Source organism: Hibiscus syriacus, unplaced genomic scaffold (genome assembly GCF_006381635.1).
Source record: "Hibiscus syriacus cultivar Baekdansim isolate YM2019G1 unplaced genomic scaffold, ASM638163v2 tig00117011_pilon, whole genome shotgun sequence".
In the NCBI taxonomy this organism is placed as follows: Eukaryota; Viridiplantae; Streptophyta; class Magnoliopsida; order Malvales; family Malvaceae; genus Hibiscus; species Hibiscus syriacus.
Genome location: NW_024063523.1, coordinates 173,030 through 184,468, shown reverse-complemented (window position 1 = coordinate 184,468; position 11,439 = coordinate 173,030). Strand labels below are relative to the sequence as shown.

Below are 11,439 nucleotides of genomic sequence, written 5' to 3'. Positions count from 1 at the left end.
CTTATTTTAGATTGTCGCACGGTAAAATCTCCCTAAATATTGTCAAGAACGAGACACCCATTTGGAGGCATTTGCTACATTTTCATACTTCATTTTCCGAATTTGCGATTACGGTAGTGGTTGCAGATACATTTACGGTATCATAATAGTTAGTGTTACTAAAATTATGGTGTGATTAATTTTTAGAAACTATTACGATACGAGTTGTTATAGACATGATATTCAGAAACAATGGGTGGTACTGGCACAGATGAAATGATGAGAATGGGACTAGCATTACAATATAAAGAAGAACAATTTCTAATACAAGTGCTGAATTAGCCACAAGGCTTTTACAATGAAAAATTATACAAATATTTCAACCTTAAGGCCTGCTCCATTAACAATGTCTGGTCTTAATCTTTCTAGGCTGCCCCTTGTATGCATATAAACTCCATATGGCATTATGAAGAAGATATGTTACTGATCCTGAGGCGGCTTCTTCACGTTCTTGTTGTTATGCATCCAGACCTTGAAAACCTGCCTTTTAACGCCGTACTCGGCGCAAAACTTCTCCAATTCGTCTTCGTCTTGTTTGTTGATTCTCCACCCCATTTTCTCGGCTAATTCCAACATCTTATCCTTCTGTTCCTGCGTGAATTTGGTTCTATATCTCTTCTTAGACAACACATAAGAGGGAGCCGACAGCATTCCCTCGGGATTCGACTGGTACATGTTGAGATCCTCACTTGAAGACTCGGTACCCCCTCCGCCGCCGCCAAACGCTACGTTCATCGGTGCAATCATTGCACTGTGTGGACTTGTGTGAACCGAGTACTTTTGATGGTGGTGCAGCATGGTTGGAGATGGCAAGGGTGGAGGCAACTGAAGAGGGTTAAGCATCAAGCTTCTTCGACCGGGATGATTGCCGCCGAATTGCTGGGTCTCGCCATCGACCTCTTTGAGGTGGAAGTTGCGGTGGCAGTCGCAGACGGCGCATTTCAACGCTTCCAGCGTTCCTTCATCTCCGCTAGGCATAAACTCGCCGCACCCATCGTAAACGTTCCCGCCGATGCTGGCAGCATGGTTCTTGAGACACTCTCGATACCTGACAACGCCGGGCGACGCCTGAGATCTTCCGGTATGGCCGAAGGAGTGTTGTTGCCTCTGCGGATCGAGAACATGGTCTAGGGTTTGAGTGCAAGTGAGAACAGTAGCACCATTATGAATCCCATCTCGAACCGGTGTCTTAAGATCGTCTTCTTCACCTCTCACTTCCATAATTCAAAGAAATATAAATTCCACCCAAAATAAAAAAAAGGCTAAAAATAAAAGCTCACTATTAAACTATTGATCCAAAACTTTGAGACGTTTCTTCAAAAGAGGTGATGGTGATGATGATGCAAGAAGCTTATCTAGATAACCTTTTTCTTTTCCTTTCCCCCTATATTTCTCCCGATATTCTGCATTATTCAGCCAAAATCCATCGACCCATACCGCTAATTTCAACCGTTACAACATCTGTAAGCTGAGAGAGAGAAAATAAAATCAATATCTTCAAAGAAAAACAAAAGACATTAAAGTAAAAATGGGACCAAAGTCAGAGAGAGAGAGAGAAAGAGATAACCAGAAAAACAGCAGGAGACTACAACTGGTCACAAGCTTTATGAGCCTTCAAGGCAATATGTAATTAAGGAGATGGGGATCTGGGTTTGGGGGTTTGAGTTTTAGGGTTAAGGATCAGGGTTTGCTTCAGTGCTCCCAACAAGCGACAGCTTGGTTGCTTGTGGTGAAGCCGAGGGTAAGATGAGAAAATTTTCAATCTTTAGAGACAAGAAGAGAGAGTGCGTGGGTTTTGTGATAAAATATAAACCGAAAGAAAAAGATTCTGATGAGATTGAAGGAGTTTATCTGTACAAAACAACCGACAACGTCATGTTCAATTGTTCATCCCTCTCCCACGCCCTGCCACTTTCGGGTCCACTCTGACTCTTCATTATTGCCCTTTTAACCCATTACAACCCCTAACAATTCAGATATTCGGGTTCATTGACCAAGGCAGTAATAGGGACGGCAATTTCACCCTTATACGACGGTTTTCGACCTTATCCGATCTGATTGTACCGGAATTTTTTTAAAAATTGAGTCAGATCATATTTTTTTAAGGGGGTGAGGATGAGATGTGTCGAGTTTGAGTGGAAGATAAAAAATTTTAAATTGTTCGACTCGAAGATAATAATATATATATTTTTAATTTTATTATTTTTTAATTGAATCCTTAATTTATAACGGATCGGGTTAGTTAGGATTTATATTCTAAAAAATGGGTTAAGTCGGAGTCAGGTGGGAATATATATTTTCTGGTCATATCGGGTTGGTTCGAGTCGAATTCAAGTGGATTGTGCATATTTTTAATTGACCTAAAACACAACCCTAACCCAATTCATTATCATCTCTAAATACATATAGTTAGTTATGAATATAGTCGGTTTGGATTAAATTTTCGATAAAAATATATTTTTTATTTAAAATATGATAGGACTCAGATTTAGAATGATTTAAAATTGATCTTGCTCAAACTTAAACCTAAGTTTTTTTATAAAAGAAATCGATCCAATAAAATAAAATCGATTCAAGTCATTTACTCATCCTACATAGTATGAAAATGAGAACAAGGACCTTAATATTAAATTTTGAGAATTAATTTAAAAAATAACAGATTTAATTAAAAAATAGGGGGTTTTGGTTAAATTTTAAATTCAGTTTTTAAAATTATATAGTATACCGTAAAAATGTAGGCACCTGAGCTCCCTCCCTCAAATGAGCAGGCATAGAGTTAAAGTGCAGTGACTCCCCTGATGCGACATTCCTTTGCTTCCTCTACAATCCTTCCCCAGAAAAACCTAAACATCTGTTCATAAACCAGGTTTCCAAGAGCTCATAACCACTCCATTACAAGATCAAAAACTCACAGGGCATGGTTAAAACAAACTTCGGGTATGGTCCACTGCAAGATTTGCTGTCTCGTTGCTAAGATTACACAGAATTTTATATTATGAAATAAATTTTAAAAAAATAGAAAAAATAATTGTAAATTTTTGGGTTTATAATGTGTGTGGGTGGTGTGTGCAGTAATACTGCTGCAAGCAATGGTTTATTTGGAAGTCGAAAGAAAGAATCTCTGGGGCAGGACTTTTATCATGTTTTTGTTTTATCTCCTCACCCTGCTTTATCACTGAAAATTTTCCCATTTGCTTTCATGTCATCAATTTCCCTATTCAATCACTTCATTTCTTTATCTACGTCTTCTCTTGTCCGCTGTCCACAACTCTATTCATACTTGTACCTGTGTAAATCTTAACTCTATCTTATTAATTACTAAAGCTTTGATAAAATGTAATTGCATAAAGAATTCAATTAAAAATTCATTAAAAATGTAATTTCGTAAATTAATCACTAAAGCAATTTGATATCGTTTAATCAATGTTTCGAGTTCGAGTCATTATGCATGCAGAAAATCCCTGCTGGGAAACTCACCCATCAAAATCAGGTGTGCAATGCGGGTCGATACAGATTAATTAAGACGAAACATTAAAACTAGGAGAACAACAAAAAAATCATCAATATAGTTTTATTTAAATGGTAATTAATATTATCGATAATATAAATAAAATGAAAAATGGATTACGATATCAAAATTTTAAAAATATTATAAAAAATTAATTGGGTAAAGGCTAACGGTAGAAATTAATTTTCTTTGAGGGATGTCATTTTTTAAAAAACAGTGATAATATTTTTCAAAATTTTATGTCACATTTATTTAATATTCTTTATATAAAATTTATAAACTAAAAATAAAATAAATGATGGTGGATCTGTCACTGGTAGATTAATCCACTATCTTAGTAGTTAAATGACATTAGCTCCTTCTGAATAGGATTTGAACATTATCCTGTCAATGATCATAAAAAAAATGACAATCAAAACTATCAATATTGATTTTAAGGGTCAAAATAGAGACAATAAAAGTTTAAGGGTTAAATTAAAAAAATAATAAAGTTTGAGGGTCAAACAGATTATTCAGCCTTATTTCTAGGACATACAATATGCTTTAGGTTCGGCCCAGTGATTGGCCTCGGGGGACCAAGTTTTGGATTAAACCCCAGTAAAATTGGGCCAGCCGGCCAGCTACACTCCCCTGTTTTACCAACCTTTTGTCACATTTTATACACAAAATATCTTCACCACTTTTTCCTTAAATATTATTCTTTAGGGTGCGTTTGGTTCACGGAATGTAAGATTACTAGTAGGAATAAAAGATTATCAGGGAATAGGATTACTGGGAATGTTGTATTTTGTGTTTGGTTGGTTTAGCAGGAATATAAGATTACCGTGTTTGGTTAAAGGAATAAAAGATTATTGGAATGTATATTTGACCAAATTGTCCTTATTATATATTTGTATAATATTACAAAGAGAAAATAACCTCAGTGACCAAAAATATCATATAATATACGATTTTAACCAACTTTTTCCGGATTTGCCAAAATGACCAACAAAATCGCAATGCGATCGCTAATTCGCAACGCGATCTCCATTATCGCAAATCAGTTTCCAGATTCGCAACGCGATTATGACTATCGCAATGCGATTTTCCAATTTCGCGTTGCGATTTTCCCAATTCGCAATGCGAATAAGTAAATCGCAATGCGAATTTGGAAAATCGCAATGCGATACTGACCATCGCAACGCGATAATACAAAATCGCAACGCGATACTGACTTTCGCAATGCGATTCTGACTTTCGCAACGAGATTCTGACTATCGCAACGAGATAATACAGAATCGTAATGCGATTTTCAAAGTTCGCAACAGGTTTTAGTTTCGCAACACAAATTTTTTGGGTATATATCTACGCAGCAGCAACAACTCATAACCTAAATCCCTAAATCGCAACTCATTCCATCTCCATCTATCACTCTCTCCGCCGACATCCGTTCCTATATCCGTTCCTACATCCTTCCCCATCCGGCAACAGGTCTTAGTTTCGCAGCTCGTTTGTTAAGTAAATTAATTTACAACCATGAAATCATCTAATGTTGATCATGTTTGGATAGATTTGTGTTTTGGAGGGTCATGGGAGAATGTTCATGGTGTTTTACAATATATGCCTTTACCCATGAATCTTCAACTAAAACTGTAATTAAAAAAGTTAACTTATGAAACTCTAATGTTACGTGTTTCAAAGAAATTAAATTTAGAGCCCCTAAGTGGATTTAGGCTATCTTATCAGAGAAATGGTAAAGTTTATTTGTTAACCGACAATGAAGATGTTGAACGATTCATTGCTTACATTAGTGTTTCAAGTGATGATGTTACATTGTATGTTGTTGAACCTAGAAGTAGTATTGTTGGGTCAGTAGCGGGTAGTAATCAACTAAGTTTTTCTCAAAACCCACAACCTTTCTCTAATACAAATCCCAATCAACTTTCAGCATCAAATTCCGGTTTTCGTATTGACCAATTAGAAGATGATGAGCCAACAGAAAAAATTGTGAGTACTAGTCAGTATTCGAAATTTGATCTTGGGACTGTTAACTTAGGTGATTTTTAAATGCAAACTTTGTATTATGTGTATTTTATGTGTGCACTTTTAACATTTTCAGTTAGGCATGTATTAGTAACTTGAGTTTGAACATTGCTATGATCTGTTCAGTTGTTATCACTTATTAGACATTCATTTGACTATCGTAATGCGAAAATGGCTATCGCAACGCGAAAATGAAATCGCAATGAGAAAATCGCAATGCGAAATGAAAATCGCATTGCGATTTTCTCGTTGCGATTTCATTTCGCATTGCGATTCTCTCGTTGCGATAGTCAGTTTCGTGTTGCGATAGTCTGTTTTGCCTTCAACATAATGCATATTGAAAATCAACAAATCAACTATTACATTTCAATCAATTAAACAAGCACAAATAAGAATTATGTACACATCAATTAAACAAATCAACATTTACAAATCAATTAAACAATCAAAAAATAATAATAATTCTTATTTTCTCATCAATTATTGAATCAATGAATCAACTTTTGCACCCGTACATCCATTTCACGTAGCTCACTTAAGGATTAACCTGCAGAAACCAAACATTTGCTCAAACAAGACTTCCTACACATCTAAAACCTACAAACAGCAAATTATTGAATTCTAGGTACTTAACCAAACATTTTCAAACCAAAAAGAGTATATATGTTAACAAAACTTGCATTTGACTTACCAATTAACAATGGATACTTTCATAACGCGGATGCAGGTAGGAAACATCTCGAATATATCGCACTAGCCATATAATACCGAAACCACAAGCCTACTGCAGCTCTATCTCTATCGGTGGGAGGTAGAAACTCTGTGCTTCCCGTCGTCAAACGCCCCAACCACATGCATACGAGAGGACCACAATCCCCTCTGGCTCCCGGCGATTGTTGTGGCGCGGTCTCGTCTCTGACAACTGTGACATTGAACTTCTTTGGCTTCTTGTGTCCAAAATGAGTCCAATAATTAATCCCATCCAAGAATTTAGCCAAATGAGAGCTCCATCCCTTGATAATATCTCTCAAATCAGACAGTGATATGTAATTTATCATGCTGTCATATACTATTATCTTCAGGGATGGGAGCTGAAGTTGGACGAGAAGCCAATGATGACGTTCCAAAACAGGGATAAACACCTGCAATCGTAAGTAATAATTTATTTATTTGCGCACTTATTTATGAACACCTTTAAAAAATTTAAAAAATAAACACTAACCTTATCGACCTCCCACCATACAGGATAAAGTTTAGCTTGTCCATTGCTCAACGAAAATGATTCATCTCGTTGATTCTTCAAGTGAACTGCGTGAAAAATCGCCGGCATTATTGTATATCGTGAATTTTTTTTATTTTTCCTAAGCTTTCTTATTATTAGAAGACGTGACACCCACGCATCGATATGCTGTTTTACAAAAAAAGACATATATTAGTGAATTACATTAATTTTTAAAAAAATTAATCAAAATCATATATAAGACAAATATAAGACTTACCTCCCCATCGAAATAGCCACTGTCTTCAACCCCTAATAACACACCCCACCAAGACCGATTAAGCAACAAATACATCTCATCGTTGAGTTTGCTTATGTCAGTGTAACACCCTTGGCTCCGCTCATGTAGATAAAAATCAACTGCGGTATTAGCCCAAAGGGTATTATCCAGAATTGTTTCCGGTAATTGTCTCCTCTCCACTTCAGATACCAGAAGGGTACTAGTCGGTAACTCATACGAGAGCCAACTCTCATCCATCATGTCCGGCAACGGTGGGGGTTTCTCAATAATTCGATATATTACCCCATGTGAATCGGGCTCTGGAATGGTGGGAGGGACCTCTTCAACGATGACAGTGGCCTCTTGAACGGTGGGGGGGACTCTTGAGAGATGATAGGGGCCTCTTGAACGATTGGAGGGGACTCTTGAGGGATGACAGGTGAGTCGGGTTTCTTCTTGCGGAGTCTTCGCACCATTGGGGTGAACGGAGACGTAATAGCATGTGCACGACGTCTGATGCGTGAACTCCGTCGTGCAAGGAAAACCCGACGTAAAGCATCCACCTTATCGGGCCGCTAAAAAAAATTAATACATAAATCAGTAAATAAACAGACATGATATTAAACAAAGACAAATATCTTTCAAACTTGCATTGTATTCACCCAAGTCATTATTCTATCATAGTTCACAAAATGCATCAGATAACATTCCAGAAGTAAGCACTTATATAAACATTTAAAAGCACAACATATATAAACATTCCAGAAGAAGAATATTTTACTTTCGCAACACGAAACTTACTTTCGCAACGCGAAAATGACTATCGCAACGCGGAAATGGCTATCGCAACACAAAATGGCTATCGCAATGCGAAATGAAAATCGCAACGACAAAATCGCAATGCAAAATGAAAATGCGATTTTCATTTCGCATTGCGATAGCCATTTCCGCGTTGCGATAGTCATTTCGTGTTGCGAAAGTAAACTATTCTTCTTTTACAAATTGAAACTTGAATGGATTGCATTACTTCAACCAAAAGACAAAAACAAAACCAAAAACAAATACTAACAAAAATAGTTTAGCAGTATTGGCAGCAACCGAATGAATTTATTAAGCAATCTAAGTGAAATGGTTAATCTAAGTGAAATTACGAGTAAATTTATCATCAAGTTAAATATGAAAAATCTTAAACTTACCTCGTTGCGTAGAGTATGAACCTCATTCTGCAACGATGCTACCATCTCACGTAGAGCGGCTACCTCACCGCGTAAAGTAGACACATCAACACGCCACGCACCATCGTCTTTGCGTAAAGTACCGACCTCCTCACGCAAGGCATTGACCTCATCACGTAACTCCCCTAACTCATCCCGTGGAGGTGGAGGTGGAGAACAGGGAGATATATATCGTGGCATCTTTGTCGGTCACCTATCTTGCGGTGATGGTGGAGAAGAGGCTCGATGATGTGACAGAATAGGTGATGGCTGTCGTTGTGGAGGTGTATAGTCGGGTCGATCAGGTGATGGCTCTGGGTGAGGTGATAGCTCTGGGTGAGGTGATGGCTCCCGAAGTGGAGGTTGCTCATCATCCGTGCTATCAAAAAAACGCTTACTAGCTTGCCACCAATCAGTGGCAAGCTCAGCTTCCGTGGTGTCAGCCTCTGTAATGGAGTGTTGGCCTCCTAACAATATAAAAGCTCAAACAAAGTTAAACGTGTACTAGTAATAACTTGTTTATAAACATATGGTAGTATTTATGTTAGCTTACATTATTTATTGTCGTATACCGTAGTAAATCTTCCCATTGCAAGGTCCGTTTCCTCTTCCAGGAAATATCCCTGGGAATATCATTTGAAGTTTTTATTGCATATGTCTTCATGGCGGGAAAGGCCTCAAATATCCAAATCTACAAACAATATAATAACAAACATTAGTAATTGTTAAATAATTACTTATAATTTCGGAAACATTATATAAAAATTCTTACCTTAAAGGCCCAAATAAAGCCTGTCAAAGTGTATTTAGAACCATCGCCATGCAAACTTTTTCGATCATCCAAGGCAGACGATAACTTATTTCATGTAGCTTTCCATAAATGCGAGCCCCACGGAAACAGGTTCCACGCATTTAGGTCTTCTACCAATTTGATTAGATCATTCGGAATAGGTTGTCTGGCCTCTCTGCCTAAAAAGTCGGCATGCAAAAGTATTAGAAGGCATACTCGGACAACATCGACGTCATCCATCCGAGTAAAACCATCTTTCTTATTCAATAATCTCATCAGGTCTTCCACGTGTAGATTCGGCCTCTCCAGCTCAGGAAAAACCCGGGATAACCATGATGGGCGGGTAATGTGTCTAGTGTACCGACCTACATCATCGTGTCTGAAGCGTAGACCGGTGATTAAGCAAAACTCCTCCCGCCCAAAACACGTATACGCCGGTGGAAAATCAAACCATATCTCTTCATCACGACGTTGTATAGTATCTGGTAGATCGCTAGTCATGGTTTGAAGAAACAAGTGTGTCAACATCGCATCTCTATCGGGATGTTGTACTTTCAGCCATGGCCCGAAGCAAGTATCCTCAAACATTTTTCTTTGTGCAGGTGAAAGCTTCGACGCAATTGTTTTGGCCAGGCTGACTTTATTTCTTAAGGTCAATTGAGCCGAATAAAAGTTCTACAAAAACAATAAACATACTAAGTTAGATATACCAAAAACTACACTGTGAAGATATACCAAAAACAATAATAAACATAAAGAGTAGTAGTTTATTCTTCAAACTTAAATTTGCAACACTGTGAATTTCGTATTTGTCTTTGTTTTTTGGTTGAAGTAATGCAATTCATTCAAGTTTCAATTTGCAGAAGAAGAATAGTTTCTGAAAATGAAAATCGCAACACGAAAATGACTATCGCAACGCGAATTTGACTACCGCAACGCGAAACTAAAATCGCGTTGCGATTTTCATTTCGCGTTGCGGTTCTCGGTTGATTTAATAAGCAATCTAAGTGAAATGGTTAATATATTATTGAAATTACCAGTAAACTTATCATCAATTTCAATATGAAAAACATAATAATAATGCAAAAATTTCAAAAAGAAAATAATTAAAAAAACTAACCCTCGGTAGTTGATTTGGTTGATTTTCCATTTCTGATTGTGAGGGTGGCTTTGAGAGATGGAGATAGACAGATTTCGCCGGAGATGGGGACGGATTTCGTCGGAGATGGGTGAGAGAGTGAGAGATGGAGATGGGACTGAGTTGTGATTTTAGGTTTTAGGTTATGAGTTGCGATTACGGGATATACTGTGGACGGTTCAGTGTTCCAATATATTAATATTCGTGTTTGGAATTTGAAAATAAAATACGCGTTGCGATACTAATGGCGCTTTGAAAATCGCATTGCGATTATGTATTATCTCGTTGCGAAAGTCAGTATCGCGTTGCGAAAGTAAGTATCGCGTTGCAAAATTCAGTATCGTGTTGCGATTTTGTATTATCGCGTTGCGATAGTCAGTATCGCATTGCGATTTTCCCAATTCGCGTTGCGATTTACTTATTCGCATTGCGAATTGGAAAAATCGCAACGCGAAATTGGAAAATCGCATTGCGATAGTCATAATCGCGTTGCGAATCTGGAAACTGATTTGCGATAATGGAGATCGTGTTGCGAATTAGCGATCGCATTGCGATTTTGTTGGTCATTTTGGCAAATCCGGAAAAAGTTGGTTAAAATCGTATATTATATGGGATTTTTGGTCACTGAGGTTATTTTCTCTATTACAAATTGTAAAATATTTATATATTTTCTTTAAAAAATTAAATTCATAATATTTATATAATTTTTTTTACAAAATTAAAAATATAAAAAAGGTTCACTGAAAGAGTAAAAAAAAATTTAACCCCTGAACTTCATATAAAATTTTAATTATAGACTTTTTTTTGTAAATCTAAAATAATTTAAGGATAAATTTGTAATTTAACCTTCGTAGAATTTTTATTATTCAATGACAGAAGAATGATATTTTTGAAAAAAAAATAAAAATTTAAGGGCATTTTAGTCCAAAACGCCGGTAATGTTACAATACCTAAGGGAAGGGAGGTAATGACATTCCCGATAATATACCCAAAACCTCTACTATTGGTAATAAAATATTATCGGGAATGAGATTCCCGACCAACCAAACATGGGAATGTGAGATTCCCATCACAATCCTTGAACCAAACATCCCTTAGGTTTAAGGTGTTTCCGTTTTTAAAAGCTCGCTAGGGTTTTATAAATTTCAGCAAACCCATCATCGTCTAAAAGCCTTCTTTCTCCAGTTTTCAGCATTTTAGGCTTGCCACGCAAGAAAAGAGCCATTGAG

The 11,439-nt window shown here is 36.9% G+C and overlaps 1 protein-coding gene across 1 annotated transcript; it reads right to left on the bottom strand.

Annotated features, from left to right (window-relative positions):
- Positions 1-303: 303 nt before the first annotated feature.
- Positions 304-1,852, bottom strand: LOC120195303 (zinc-finger homeodomain protein 5-like). The gene is made up of 2 exons (XM_039197368.1): positions 1,607-1,852; positions 304-1,507 (listed from the first exon to the last, which is right to left on the bottom strand). Exon 2 carries the CDS (start codon positions 1,258-1,260, stop codon positions 460-462), a length of 801 nt encoding a protein of 266 aa, XP_039053299.1. The 5' UTR covers positions 1,261-1,507; positions 1,607-1,852; the 3' UTR covers positions 304-459.
- Between the last annotated feature and the right edge of the window lie 9,587 nt (positions 1,853-11,439).